Raw genomic sequence first — 16,325 nt, forward strand, 5'->3', positions numbered from 1 at the left:
CTTATGAGTTAGGGATGATGAACTGAGGTTACAGGTCAAATGACATTAACAAGGAAAAGTAAAATGCACTTGGCTAGGGATTTGGCAAGAATAATGTAAGTTAGGACACTACTTTAAACTGAACATACAAGAAGAAAGCTGCCCATTTGAATCTAAGCAGTCATAAGGCGAAGAGTAGCAATTAGATTACATCACTAGAAAGAGAATTTGGAGTTGGAAGGGATATCAATGACCAGTTAGTGCAATACACAACTGACAAAGAATGTCCTTTACAATGCATATGATGAAATATTATCCAGCATTGCTTTAAGACCTCCACTGAGAAACAATCCACTAACTACAGAGGCTAATTGTCTCTGATATTCTACTTTTGGATAGCTCTAGCCATAACAAAGATTCTCCTTATATCAAGCCTAAATTTTCATTACTGAAACTTCTATCCAAACTCAAAGCCTGTCTTCTTATGCCAAGCAGAACAAATCTAATAGCTACTAGCATTTAAAAAGAACTTTGCAGATATTATCGTTAATCTTTGTCTTAACTTAACAACCTTTTAAATATTTGATACTAAGTTCCCAGTAGTGAGGACTATTTCTTCTCCAGGCTACAGTTCCTTCAACTGATTCTCATATGACATGAAACAAGGCCTTTCACCATTCTGGTTGCCTTCCTGTGTACTCCTTTATAATTTATCAATGTCCTTCCCTAATGACATGAAACAAGGCCTTTCACCATTCTGGTTGCCTTCCTGTGTACTCCTTTATAATTTATCAATGTCCTTCCCTAAGATGTGGCATCTAGAAAGTAACAAGCTACTCTAGATATAGTCAGACAAGTAGATCTATCACTTCCCTACTCCTTGGGTCCAATATCACACTACTAACCATGGATGTCCCACAAAGTTCTGTCCTGAGTTCTCTTTTCTCCTGATGTACTACAGATATCCCTTTCACACCATGACTTTCCCCATCGCAGTTCTGATATATCACGGGTCAGCATTAGAAATAAAATGACAGTTCTGGGGTAGTTTTGTGGAAGTCACAGACAACACATGAAGGCCAGCAGACAATACAGAAAAAGTTCAGAAACTCAGAAATATATATGCATGGTATTGTATAATAAGAACTTTTTTTTATCTTTCAATACCATAATAATTCAAACTTCTCTTACAAACTTTTCTTACAAAGGGAGTGCCAAAAAGTTTTGCATGGATTTTCCAGATCACAGAGGTGCTATGTTCCTAATTTCTGAGATATGGAAAGGATAACTTTTTTCACCTGGTGATCTCATCAGCTCTCATAGATTCAATTATCGCTGTTAATGATTCTCAAAATGATTTATCCAGCCCTAATGTATCTGCTAACCCCTTTAGTCTTCTGTCTCCAACTGTCTACTGAATAACTCAAACTTGGTGTCCCACAGACAGCTTAAACTCAACAAGTCCAAAAGTTAATTCGTTATCTTTCCCCCTAAAGTTTTCTCTCATGCCCTTCCAAACTTCCCTATTATTATTAGAAGGCACCACCCTGGCTCCCAACCTAGGTGCTAATTCTTGAATCCTTATTCTCTCTCATACAAGCACACCTCTTACCCCATATTATCCAATCTGCTGCTAAGGTCTGTTTTATCTTAACATCTCTCACATACTCCTCTCTCTTTTAAACCTGTCACCACTTGGTGCAGGACTTAAATCACCTAATCCCTGGACTACACTGCAAGTGCCTGCCTTTTTGGTCCCCCTGTCACATCTCTCCCCACTCTAGTCCATCCTCCACTCATTTGTCAAACTGATCTTCCTAAAGAGCAGGTCTATGTCATATATACTCCACCTCACCTTGGCCCCCCTTTCCAGCTGCCCCTGCCCACCCCTGCCACACAGAGAAAACTCCAGTTACTCCTTACCATTTCTAGGATAAAATATAAAATCCTGTTTGGTATTCAAAGGAATTCATAACCTTCCCCTGACTTTTCTAGTTTTCTTATACATTATAATCACATCCCCACCCCAGCACTCTTCATTCAGTGACACTGGCTATTTTTCTCACAAGACATTTCTGACTCAATTTTCATCAGCTGTCTCTCACACCTGGGATGCCCTCTCTCCTCCTCCTGGCTTCCTTCAAGTCTCACTTTCTATTGGGAACCTTTCCTGATTCTTTTTAATTCTAATGCTTGTTGATTCTTTCCAGTTTATCTTATATATAGCTTGTTTGTACATGGTTGTTAGCATGTTGTCTCTTCCATTAGACTTTGAGCTCCCTGAGAACAAGAATTATCTCTTACTTTTCTTTGTATTTATTCCCAGTGCTTAGCGTATCTGCCACACAGTAATGCTTAATAAATGCTGACTGACTATATCCCTAACCCACATGTCCTTTTCAAAACTACTCATCAGCCATGTCTCTTACTGTGCCATGGTATTGGTTAGCACTTAAAATGTAAAATTTTTATGTTTATTAGATTCAGCCAACTACCTTGTCAAAATTCTACTGAAGATTTTCTTCCAAGTTTTGAACTATTACTAAATATTCTTTGGGTACTATGAATCTACTAACTACGCAAAAATCTAGTTCACATTTCTCCATTCTTTTCACAAGGAGAACATGAGAACATGCATCATATGCCCTAAAATCTACATTAACTGTCTATTGCATTTTCCTGATCTCCCAGAAAATAACACCTTCTTAATAATGCAGTCAAAATAAGAAATAAAGTTTGTCTGGCATTTTCTTTTCTTCACAAAGATATGATTGTTCTGTGATCAAAACTCCTATTAAAATGTCTCCTAGGTTGTCCATCCTAGAATTTTGGAAAGAAATCAAAATCAAGGCTGTTTGTCCTCCAAGGCAGAGGTGTCAAACATGCTGACACGCAGTTCAATGAGTGTCCCTTAACCAGATTAAAAAGAAACTGGGAAATATTTAACAAAATAAATAAAAGTACAAGAGATATACTACATTTTAAAACTGAATCTAACAAGATGAAATTTGATAAGGAAGGATGGAAAGGCTTACAAATTTGAATTAAAATCAGTTGCACAAGTACAAGAAGGGGGATGGGGAAAGGGTCTTGACTAGACATCATGTACTTTGAAGATCTGGACTTTAGTGAATTGTAAAGCTCAATGAGTCAGCTATGGGACATGGAAGCCCCAAAAGCTGTGATCTTAGACAATTTATTAAGAGAGGCATAACAAGATGACAATTTCTCTCTATAGTCTGCCTAGATAAGGGTACTGTGTTCAGTTCTGGGAGCCAGTTTAAGATAAATATTGATATGCTGTAGGTTCAAAGAAAGGCAACGAGGGTGGTAGAAGTCTGCAACACACAAGGCTACTAGGTTGAAGGAACTGGACAAGTTTAGCAAGAAGAGAAGATGTGGGGAGAAAATAAGATTTTCTGGAACACAACTAGATGACAATAATGTGGAAGAAAAATTAAATCAGAAAAGTTTAACTTTTTTGTAGAACTGAATCCTTTGTCAGTCTGGTGAAGCCTATGTATCCCTTTCATCAGAATATTTTTAAAAAACAATCTAAAATATATAAGATTACATAGAAAACCAATTATACTAAAATCATTTATCAAAAATATTTTTAAAAATAAATTCATGGACATCTCAAGTAAAGAACCCTTGGTTTAGATGCTCAGTTTGACCTCAGAGGGCAGAACCAAGAATAATAGAGGATTCAAAGAGGCAAATTTGATGTCAGGAAAAATTTGCTGTCCATAAGTGGAATGGGCTACCATGTCAGATGTTTGCTCAAGGAAGATTATTCTGGCAGCTATGTGGGCAGATAATAAATTGGGAATGATGGGCATCAGGGAATAAATTAGATACTTATTTCAAGAGTTCAGACAAGTACCGAAAAGAACTTACACTGAGATACACTGGTCCTACCACTGAAAAGATGCCTGGAGTGAGAAAAAACATAGGAGATTGCTTAGCTGAGATGGAATGAAGCCAAAAATAGAATAAAATTAATTATCATAGGAATATATTATAAATTTACTAGGTCAGGAGGAAAAAGAGGATTAGTTCTGGGGGAAAGAAAGATTACAAGTCTATTAATGCTGTATGAGGGGAAGCTAGGTAGCACTGTGGATAGAGTGGTGGACCTAGAGTCAAAAAGACTTGACTTCTGGGTTCAAATCTGGCCTCAGACACTTACTAGGTATAAGACCCTGGACAAGTCATTTAACCCTGTTTTGCCTCATTTTCCTCATCTGTAAAATGAGCTGGAGAAATAAATGGCAATCCACTCCAGTACCTTTGCCAAGAAAACACCAAATGTGGTCATAAAGAGTTAGGTACAACTGAAAAACAACTGAACAAAAGATCTATGATAAAGTAATAATGAAGGACCCCACTTATTTGGTGTTCTATTACAATCTACTATCCCCATTTTAAAGTTGAGGAAACTGAGGAAAACAGACGTTAAATCACTTGCCTGGGGGTCATACAGCTACTAAGTGTCTTAGATGAGGCTTGAACTCAGGTCCTCCAGGTACAGCACTCTATCTACAATGCCTAAAGCTAACAATAGAGAGAAAGGATGATTAATACCCAAATACAATATAAATTGAAATCAGGGATCAACAAACTATGGCCCAAGGGAGAAATGTGGAAGAAGATAAGAATGGTTTTTACATTTTTAAACACAATAAAATATTACTTTAAAATGTAAAAACCATCCTTAGCTCCCTGCAACTATACAAAAAGCAGACAGCAGCTAGGGCAATTTACTGAGATAGGGCAGAGGTGTCAATCTGGTGACCTGTGAGTGCAACCTGAACCAGATTAAATGTAACTTGGAAATGTTTAACAAAATAATAAAAACACAAACATGATATAGATAAAGGTAATGTGTGGTTTTCTAAGTCATTATGTGGCCAGGAGAAATTCATTTCTATTTCGAGGTTAACATAAAACTGATCTAGATTACATAAAGAAAAAAAGGAAAAAAAAATATGTATGTGTATATATATATATATATATATATATATAAATATATATCAGTTAAATAGCATCTAATAATAATATCTAACTTTTTATAATACTTAACATTTACAAAGAGTTTTAATTCCTAGGAAATGAGTCCAGTATAACAGTTATAGCAGTTTCAGAGACCTATGTACTAACGCATAAAGCATGTGTAACAAAATACAATTAAAATGTCAACAATTAAATTATTAGCAGTGGCAAATATAACCACCAAATACATGTGAGCTATTCTAAACACTGATAACTGAAAATCAGTATGCCAACAAGATAAAACTTAACAAGAATCAAAGTATACTATTTAGTTGTGTTTTCAATCAATCAACAGGCCTATTACACATGCCAGGCACTGTAATACCTACTTGGGACAGAAACATGATGAAACAATACCCACTCACAAGGACCTTATACTCTAACTGGGGAGACAACTAGTTTCCCCGATTATCTCTTTTAATGAGGTCTCTTTTTGCTTTTCCTTTGTTTGCAATGATTGCTACCCTTGTTTTCTCTTCAGCTAAAGCATAATAAATTCTGCTCAAGGCCTTTACCTTTGTGTGGGTCTTTATATGTTTCAAGTGTGTCTATCATACACAATATACTGCTGGATTCTGGTTTCAAATCCATTCTGCTATTCACTTCCATGTTATGGGTTAGCTCCTCCCATTCCCAAAGTTATGATTATCTCTATCTTATCTTCTTCTATTTATCCTTCTCTCTATCATGTCTCTCTGACCTCCCTTAATCTACCCTTCCTCTCTTCTATCAGCTTCCTCCCCCATATCTCTTATTCTCTTCCCCTTCTATTTCCCTGTTGGGTAAGATAGACTTCCATATCCAATTGAATGTTTATATATTGTTCTCTCTTTGAACCAATTCTGATTAAAGTGAGGGTCAAGGACTGACCAACTCTTCCTCCACTTACCCCTCCACTATAAAAGTTCTTCCTTGCCTATCTGTTACATGAGAAAATTTCCCCCCTTCTATCTCTCCTTTCCCCCTTCTCACCTCTACATTACTTTTTTAGAGATCATTCCAACATAATCAACTGCCATCCATGCCTTCTATTTAGAATCCTAATTGTCTTAATAATCATAAAATTCTTAGGAATTACATGAATCTTCCCATATAGAATGGTAAACAATTTAACTTTGAGTCCCTTTTGAGTCTTTCATGTTTACCTTTTTATGCTTCTTTTGAATCTTGCATCTGAATATCAAATTTTCTATTCATGTCTGGTCTTTTCATCAGGAATGGTTCAAAGTCCTCTATTTCACTGAATATCCTTTTTCTTCTCCTAAAGGATTATACTCAGTGTTGCTGGGTAGGTTATTCTTAGTTGTAATCTAGCTTCTTTGCCTTCCAGAATGTCATATTTCACACCTTCCGCCCCCTGAACAGGAAAGCTGCTAAATCTTGTGTGATTTCTGACTGAGGCTCCGTATCTGAATTGTTTCTTTTTGGCTGCTTGCAGTATTTTCTCCTTGACATTCTGAGTTTTGAAATCTGGCTCTAATGTTCCTAGGAGTTTTCATTTTGTGATCCCTTTTAGGAGGTGATTGGTGGATTCTTTTAATTTTTATTTTAAATTAAATAAAATTTTTAAATTAATTCTAAATATTGAAATATATTGGATATATTATTACATATATTATATATTTATTATAGTATTAACATAATATATTAAATTATATTAATATGCAATTATAATAATGTGGCATATATTTAATTATATAATTATAATAAAATATTAAATATCAAAAATATTTTAAATTAAATAAAATTTAAACTAAATAAAATTAAATAAAAATTAAATATCTGGATCTAAGATACTGGGACTGTTTTCCTTGATAACTTCTTGGCATATAATGTCTAGGCTCTATTTTTGATCATGGCTTTCATGTAGTTCAATAATTTTAAAATTATCTCTTCTCAATCTATTTTCTAGATCAGTTTTTTTTTCCAGTGAGATATTTCATATTTTCTGCTATTTTTACATTCTTTTGACTTTGTTTTATTGTTTCTTGAAGTCTCACAGAGTCATTAGCTTCCAACTGCCCAATTCTGCTTTTTAAGGAATTATTTTCTTTAGTGAGCCTGGATACTTCTTTCAGTTGGTCAATTTTGCTTTTTAAGGAGTTATTTTCAACAATATTTCTTGTGTGCCTATTTTTCCAAGCTGTTAACTTTCTTTTCATGATTTTCTTCCATCACTGATTTCTTTTCCCAATTTTTCTTCTACCACATTTATCACTTTAACTTTCTTAGGAATTCTTACAGGTCTTGAGTCAATTAGCATTTTTTTTTGAGGTCTGCTTGTGGCTGTTTTCACACAGTTGTCATCTAAGTTTATTGGTCTTCCCTGCTACCACAGTAGTTTTTTTATGATCAAGTTCTTTTGTTGCCATTTGCTCATTCTCCTAGTTTATTTCTTCACTTTGAACTTTATGTTGAAGTTAGCATCTGCTCATATGGGAGTAGAGGCACTGTATCAAATTTTAGGCTTTTTTATGCCACTGTTATCACAACTAGTTCTACTACGAGTCTAGTGCTTTAAATGTGGTGTAGTCACTGCTCTCTTGGTCTGCACTCTGATCTTTATCTAAGGAGTGCCCCTGCTCCCTTTCAGATGCAAGCACTAGCACTCTTCTTGGCCCTGGAATTGAGACCAGGTCCCCTGTTCCCCAGTCACTGCAAATGATGGTGATCTTCTTGGCCCTGAAACTGTGATCATGGTCTGTAACCAATCACAAGCACTCCTCTCTACCCTGGACTGTGACCTGGAATTGCTCATGAGCAACTGCCAATCATGAGTTGTTAATCAGCACCAGCTGTACCCAGTAATCTATTTCTGATCAGCTATCTGATCCCCTTACCTGGCTGACAGCCTCCGAAACTGCTGTTGTCATGCCTACCTCCCTACAAGGCCCACTGCTGGTGCTCCGACCATGCTCTGGACTTGTGTGCATTCTAGTGACACATACCACTTCTGCCAACCTCCTAGGTTCTCTTAAGTAGAAAAAGTGTCTCCCTCTGACCTTCTCTTGACTCTGCTGTTCCAAAATATGATTTGAAGCATTATTTTAAAGTTGTCTGAAGGAGAATGTTGAGAAAGTTCAGCTGGGTTCAGGCTGTAATCCGCCATATTGGCTCCTAGATAGGTTTTCTCAAGATAATTACCTATTCATATTACTGGACACCTGCTGAACTCAGCTTTTTGGGATTTCTCCACAATCACTCCAGGAATGGGTAAAGGATTTGAAAGGAATGATATATTCAGTAAGTGCCAAAACAGCTGACTAAACTACAATAATTATCTGGGTGAGCACAAACAACCTTTTCTCATCATAAAGTGTTTTAAAAAAACTATTCTTGATTACAAGAGAGGGTCCAATGGAAAGTTAAGGGAAGATGTGCTACTAACCTGGGATTATTTATCTAAGATTTAAGGTACCAACAATTTTTTTTTTAAGTAATACTATTAAGAAAAAAAATCACAAAAATATAAGTATTTATAGAAATAAAAAAAGTCACAGGAAAAAAGTTTAATCTAAAACCAAAATATTTTAAAAAACAGATCTGGAAACAGGCTGGCAAAGCACAAAGAACACTGCTTTAAATTTAGATGACATAGGTCTGAATCCTCATTCTGCTACTTATGAACTTTGTGATCTTCAGCAGATCATTTAATTTTCCTGAATAACTCAGTTTTCTCACTTGGAGAAGATAATTAAACTAGATGAATTCCCTAATAGCTATGAATCTATACTCCTATGAAAAACAAAACAATCAGTAATAGAAAACCTGAGGAGTGAAAGGTAAATACAAACCACCACTCATTTACTACAGCAGAAAATATAAACAACAAACACCAAATGGAAAAACAAGTTCAGAAAATGACTATTAAAAATACATAAAAATTACTCATGCTGGGTCAAAGATGATACAAGTACACAGTGGGGAACTGTTTGTTGATCACAATAAATATAGCAGCAGATAATTACATGATCAGTGAAAGGTATAAGAATGGTTGAAATTTTAAATTAAACACTACTTGTTATAAAAATGAAAGAACACAGCCAAGGTGATGACCATATGAAGACTACATACTCACTGACACACAACCATATGAAAATTTATAGTGAATGCAATGCCCATATCACCAGAAAAAGTGAGACTCAAGTTCAGTCTGCTCCTAAAACACGTAGAAAAGAAATAAAACAATATGCTAACAAATAAAGGGAAATAACCAAAATTATATCAGAGTAATAAAACTGATGTAAAAACATTTCAAATCTGAGAAAGAAAGCAGCAAACTCAGTTCTTTCTGTAAGAAAAATATGCTTCTGATTCCTTTATCCTTCTTTTAAAAAGATAAAGACAAAACTAAGAAAAAAGATACTGGCCTAGAATTGATCCAGAATATCAATGTAAAATTATTTAACTCCAAATCAGAAGTATATGAGTTACTTATGACAAACTAGAATTTATGAAATTAAAGTGTAAAGACAGTGTAATATCAGATGATAAATATCAATTACAAAAAAAAGATATCTCATTTAGCCTATAATAAAAGCAGTATACACTTATATTTAAAATATTTTTAAGTAAGAATACTGAAATATGTTCTTGAAACAACAGAAAATATTTTCAACCCTTAACTAATCACAAACACTTAAATCATTCCTATTTAAAAAGCAAGTGTAAAACATGGCTATTTACTCTCTCTAGTCTATGAAAAATTTGAAAAAATAAGTACTGGCAACAAAGATATAACTGCAGGTGATATAATACTATAGGAAATAAAATAGCAAGGTATAATAGAGAGCTGAACTTGGAGTAAGGAAGACCTGTATTCAAATTCCTCTTCTACAACATAATGGATTCAGATGGCTCTGGAGGAGAAAAGTGAGGCTGGTGACCTGCACAGCCCTCCCTCACTCAAAACAAAGTCAAGCGCAAGTCATGTCATCATTTCTCTGATGACATGGTCTTCTTTGGCAACAAAAGACGAATACAATCCTGCGACTAGACACAGCTGGCTGAATGGGAACCCAGCTCCTCCTCTTCTGTCTGCCTCCACTCCCCTTCCTTCTCCTCTCCAAAGGAAGGTAAATTTGGATGGCCAAAAGATGTCCAGTTGACTTGGGTTTTATTGGCTAGTTTCTTTTCCTTTTCCCTTTCCTGTCCTGTCCTTTCACTGGGATGCCAATGGGCCCCTCCCTAAGGGCTCTTCTGGACCCTCCTAGCTTTAGAGTGATTATCAATAGTCACTGTTGCTGTTTCCCTCCCAGCCTGATGTCTTTGTTTTTCTTGGCCTCATTAAAAGGGCCATGCCCTGGCTCCTTCTTAAACAGGACTATTCAGTGAATGGGCATTACCTCACCCTAAGTGAGTACCTCCAAAGACCTTGGCCTAAAGGGCCCAAAGTCTCCCATTGCGTCCTGGGTCATCTTCAGTCATCCTGATGAATATCTGGTCACTAGATTTCAGATGGCTCTGGAGGAGAAGTGAGGCTGGTGACCTGCACAGCCCTCCCTCACTCAAAACATAGTCAAGTGCAAGTCATGTCATCATTTCTCTGATGGCATGGTCTTCTTGGGCAACAAAGGCTGTAATCTCCCTAGGTCCACATGCTGCCCAAAGGAATAAATTTTCATCACAGAAATCAGGCTAGATTTCTTTCTGAAAGAAGCAAAGATTAAACCCAAATCACTGGTTCTCACAGATTGGCCAACAAGATTTGGTCAACAGCAACTGGTCTCAGCCCAAGCTCCATTTAATCATTGTTAGGGCCCTAATCACTCAGAATGGATGCAAATAACAACTGCTTCTGTCTGGGCCAGAAACCCTGAGGGTCTTCCCCTCCCAGACTGATCTTTTTTTTTTTTTTAATTTAGATAAAAGAGGCCACTCTTTGCCACATTTCTTACCTAGCCTTAATCACTGAATGGGCATTGCTTCAAGCTAAGATCGAAGAAATACTTCAACTTAAAAAGGTCAAGGTCTCACACTGCATTTAGGGCCAGCTCCAGTTCTGATCTACCTCTTGCCACTGGACCCAGATGGCACCAAAGGACAAAGTGAGGCTTTGCACAGCCCTCCCTTATTTAAATTCAATTCACTTGCAAGTCATGGCCTCACCATCCTGATGCCATGGTCTTCTTCAAGAAGGACAAACATCATCTTTGTAATCAAAGGCAAGCCATAACCTCTCAACTTACACTGTTTATCCTTCTATTAGATGGGAATAATACCTATGGTAATCTTTTCAGAGGGTTGATGGTAGGCTGAAAAGAGATGTATGTAAAGCACTTTGCAAACTTTAAAGGCCTAGGTTTTGGTTATTATAATTCTCATCGTACAGCGAAAAAGACAAAACAGCCAATAAACACATTAAATGAAGCAATAAATGATATGTGTAAAGTACCTGGATGTAAGAAATCCACAAAAATTAACCTGCATTTCCATGCCCCATTTATTATCAAGGGAATCATGGAAAGGATCAAAGGAAATTACAGAGCAAGCATTCTCCTGTAATGATATCAAATATCTGTGTGTGAAATTACCAAAGTGACACAACGTATACAGAACTGGACTGTGAGTCAATAAGGCTTGCGTTCAAATCCGGCCTCTGACAATTACTCAACTGTGGGACTCTGGACAAGTCATTCTATTTCCCTCAGCCTCAATTCCCACATTACTTAAATGGGGCTATAATAATATTGTGTTGTAAGGATCAAATGTGATAAAACATAAAGAGCTTTGCAAACCTTAAATAAAATATTATATAAATGCTACCTCTATCATTAGAGGGGAAGGAGGAAGAAAAGGAAAAAGAAAAGCATTATGTAGTGTCTACCATGTGCCACCATTCTGCCAAGAGCTTCACAAATATTATTTGATTTGATTATTATAAAAGCAGAGTATCACAGTAGAATATGTACTCAATTTGGAATCAGAAGTCCAGGGTTGAGATCCTAGGTCTTCTGCTAACTCCCTGTGAGACCTTGGGAAAATCACTTACAACCTTTCTAGGTCTCCATTTCCTAATCTACAAAATGACATGGTTAGACAGCATAATCTCTAAAGTCCCCTCCAGTTATAAATGGACCATCCTGGAACAACTTCAAATTAAGCCTCACAATTAACTGAACAGCTGGTGGTATATCCCCTGTTCATGTTTGCTGGGAACAAATGTGGTTAAAAGTTCAAGCATTTTTAAGAACGCTTTTCCTCTTCTGAGTTTTTTAGCTTCTGTTAATTTACTTGGTTCTAACTGTTAAATGCTAATGGTTGTATGTTAAAATTGATTCCTTATTTTCTATGTTATTTCTATTTGCTGATGAATATTAAGTTCAAAGCAAAAAATTTTGCAAAGAAACACATCGGCTGGAACATAACAGAGCACCCAACAATCAAGCCCAATGCACATCTGAAGATGATGCTTGATAAACTCCTTGCCTAAAAAACATTCAGGAAAAGAAATACCATTTCTATTGGTGGGAAAACTGATTGGCTCAATAGTGAAAATGGGTTTAGTCTGCTATTATAAATGTAACCTAAATGTTTTTTTAAATGGGGGAGGGGGAGAAGGAATTTAAATTTCTTTCAGCTATGAAGAGAAACTCATCCTAAACAAACAGTAAAATTATCTAAGACTGAATTTGATTATACAAAGACAAAACATTTTTGTACAATGAAAAATTTTAAAACTGAAAGAACAGAAGCAGATTGGGAACAGAAATATATTCCCACAACAGGACAAAGGTCAAAAGATGAACCCTTTCCAAAAAGAAGAAATACAAATATATAATATTCACAAAAAGACATTTAAATCTGTTAACAATCAGAGATATCTAAAATTAATACAGCTATAACATACTATTGAATAACAACTACAGAGGCAAAAGTAGAAACAAATAGTATTCTGTGTTAGGAAGTTTTCAGGGAGAATGGTTATTATGTTGTTAGCAAAACTTCATGGGCATGACTTTTTTGGAGAGCAATATGGAAAGAAGTTACCTACAACAGTTTTATCATTAAAACTCCTGTCTTTCATCTGAGTCAAGTATTTCATTTACAGGAGAAAAACTGCCTCTACCAATGTAGATTAGCACCTGCTCTCAACTTAACAGACAATTTTGCCAAGGGCATTAAGAAATGAGTTGCCCAGGGTCACATAGTCAGTGTATGTCAAAGAAAAGCCTCAAACCCAGGCTTTCTCAGCTCTGAGGCCAGTTATTCTCAGAATATCATGAAAAGGTTAAAAAGGACCTATTTTTCACTAATATCAGTATCTATAATAGCACTAAACTAGAAATAACACATCTAGCAACTGGAGACTGAACACATAAATTATGATTTATGTAATATTAATGACAAAATATAAGGACACATAAAAATACTAAAAGTGATGTAAAAAGATAAGCAGAGTCAAAATAGTATATATACACTGACTGAGGCTCAATGAAGAAAAAGATAAAATGAAGCAGAATTTCAAGATAGAAACAAAAAGATAATTTTTGTCCACTGTTAATTTGTTTCTGCTGTTAAGATGCACATTAAAGACTTATGTAGTTTTTTCCATATGCTCCTTCTGTTTTGTTAATGATTAAATTCATAATTTAAAAAATCTTAATGTGCAAAAAGGTCTATTTCAAAATAAAAATTCTGTGATTTAGCTTTATAATCTCTTTATACAATTCATTTCTTATCCTACATTAAGCAAACTTATAACAAAGAAAAAAGTTTCTTACCAAACCCTGAGGCAATTCGTGATTCCCAGAGTTCAATTCCGTAAGTTCCAACAGGTGGCCCAGAAAATGGTTTTGTGGTACTTATAAGATTCTGACTTAATGTATTAGAATGAGCATTACAAAGGGAAGTAGGACCCAATAATCCAGAACCAACATTACATCCTAAACACATTCCCACTGCAACAGAATTCTGAATGTGTTCTCCTGGAATGGCAGTACAAGAATATCCTCCTGAATAACCACAAACTGTAGAACTGCCAATATGATATTGAGGCAAAGCAACATTTCCAGTTGAGACAGGTCTCAAATACTGCTGTGCATTAAATGGTGCTGTTGTAATAGAATTCCTATTAAGGAGTGTGGGAACCGCACCAGACAAATCCTGCATTTCAGAAGCAGGTCCCTGAGAGTTAAAGCTGGAAACTGGCACATATTGGTCACTGGAAGTATTCTGAGGCAATGGAATATGGCTACTTAAACCACTCTGTGGCAGTAACACATTTGTAGACGTTAATTCTTGACTTTGGGTCACACAGTCCTGGCAAGACACAGGTATATCTATCTTAGTTGACAAAGGTGGATGGAAGAGACATGATTTACTTGATAAAGACTCAATTACTTGGCCCAACTCATTACAAGAGAATGGCTGGGCACTTCTAAGAGAAGAATGTTCAGAAACTTTAGAGTTTGATAGTGCATCTTCAATTTTGCCACCTGAAGTAGCAGGCTGATCTGTTTCTACGTTCTTATCCAAGCTGCTTGAATTAACACCTGAGACTTTATCACTGTTTTGTAACGGCACCGTCTCTTTGACATTTTCCACAGCCTGATCTTCTAAAAGAGTTGGACTGGATCGAACAATTGTTGTGCTTAGTTCACTGGGAGCATCACTCTAAATGTAAAAAAAAACAAACTTATTTAAAACAAAGTACAGAAATATTGTAAATGATAGAGTCAAATTGTCCTCATATATTTATATGGGTTCCTTAGATAAATATATACGTAATTCCTGTATTAATCAGATACCATCTCCACATTAAAATCTCCAAACTCAAAAAACTAATTTTGCATCTTAAAAAATTTGCATATTATAAAAAAATTCATCTGTGCTGCCATACATGTATCAAGTGGCATGTACAAGAGGCATTCAGCTCATGCCTATGTGAATTGTCTTTTCCAAACCAAATAATTTTCCACATTTGTATTTCAAATGCTTTTCTTTCTCTGTGGGGACTATATATAAACATAAACACACCACTTCCATGATCTTTAAGGTCTTTTCCACTTCCAAAATTCTATAAAGTCTGTGATTTGAAGCACAAAACAGTGATTATGTAACTACCATGAAGCATGCAGACTGATAAAAACTAGATGTATTACCTGACTTTTCCCAGAAATATCACCATCAGCTGTGGCAGGAAAGGTGCTATCACGGACAGAGACATAAGTTAACCTAGCCATAGAAGGACTTGAACATATAGATGGGGGTAATGTACCATCACAGTGTCTCTGAAGATGAACTGATGAGCTAAGAAAATTTGATTCAGGTCTGAAAGAAAAAAAGAAAGCCTAGGTGTTATGAAGTACAATATCTGTTCAATATCCTTAGAATTTCTGCCATTTTCTTAACTAGTCATATTTCAAAAGAAGTATACCTCCTGAATCTTTATAGCCTCTTTAAATAGTAATGAATACAAATTGAAGTAAACTGTGACAAAACTATTGAACCACCAAGTTTTCTTTAAATTACCTCAAAATAAAACTCCCATTACTATGTGGTCTTTATCATATTTAAAAGACTCAACTGAAAGATACAAGGACAATACAAGTAATCTATTTAAGTAAATCAAATGACTTCTTTTTTAGTAAATGCACTTAAAATTTCTATTCTACAACTGAATAAAACATTTTATCTAAAGCTTCAGATTGTCTATAAATTTTACTTATAAAAAGCAATCATTTCATTACATATAAATTAACTATTTATGGCTTTCTAAAAAATCTTTCCCAAAATTATAACATACTGGGTACCAATAAGTAAACCCACCCTCCTATAAGACATTGCTACTATTGAGTTCACAGCGTCAACAGAGATAAAAACCACAGAAACTTGGATAAGGAAAATCTGTTCATCAGTAGCTACTCAGGCAGTAGGCTGGAAAAAACATGTTAATATTAACTGAGCAAGTACAGTATTATGAGAGACTGATCTAATCAACAGAAAGATTAAGACCATTTTCTAAGGCCTCATTTCAAATAGCTTTCTCTTGAGCAGAGAAAATATGTCCATAAATAACTACTGTAAGGTAAAATGCGAAAGTTCAATAGCAGTTCAAAAATATTATAAAAGGGAAAATTGCTAGAAAGGCTATAGGAAGACAAACAAGTTCATTACACCGCTCATCGGGTTGTGAAGTGGTTGAACCATTCTACTAAACAATCTAGCATCACATAAAGGTAATTCCTCAATTGTCTATATCCTTTTCAAACACTTACAGTCTCTATTATTAAGACTATAAGTGAAACTATATGCCAATGAATTTATTGAAAGCAAGAAAAAATGCTAAA

At 35.5% G+C, this 16,325-nt stretch overlaps 1 protein-coding gene across 1 annotated transcript in view; it reads right to left on the minus strand.

Moving 5' to 3' along the window:
- The window catches only part of CEP192 (centrosomal protein 192), a 167,442-nt gene that overhangs the window by 73,667 nt on the left and 77,450 nt on the right, over positions 1-16,325 (minus strand). The window contains exons 28-29 of the mRNA XM_072606604.1: positions 15,138-15,306; positions 13,758-14,649 (exon numbers count right to left, since the gene is read on the minus strand). Of these exons, the coding sequence (XP_072462705.1) occupies positions 13,758-14,649; positions 15,138-15,306 (1,061 nt within the window). The remainder of the gene's footprint in view (positions 1-13,757; positions 14,650-15,137; positions 15,307-16,325) is intronic.

Source organism: Notamacropus eugenii, chromosome 4, assembly GCF_028372415.1.
Source record: "Notamacropus eugenii isolate mMacEug1 chromosome 4, mMacEug1.pri_v2, whole genome shotgun sequence".
Classification (NCBI taxonomy): Eukaryota; Metazoa; Chordata; class Mammalia; order Diprotodontia; family Macropodidae; genus Notamacropus; species Notamacropus eugenii.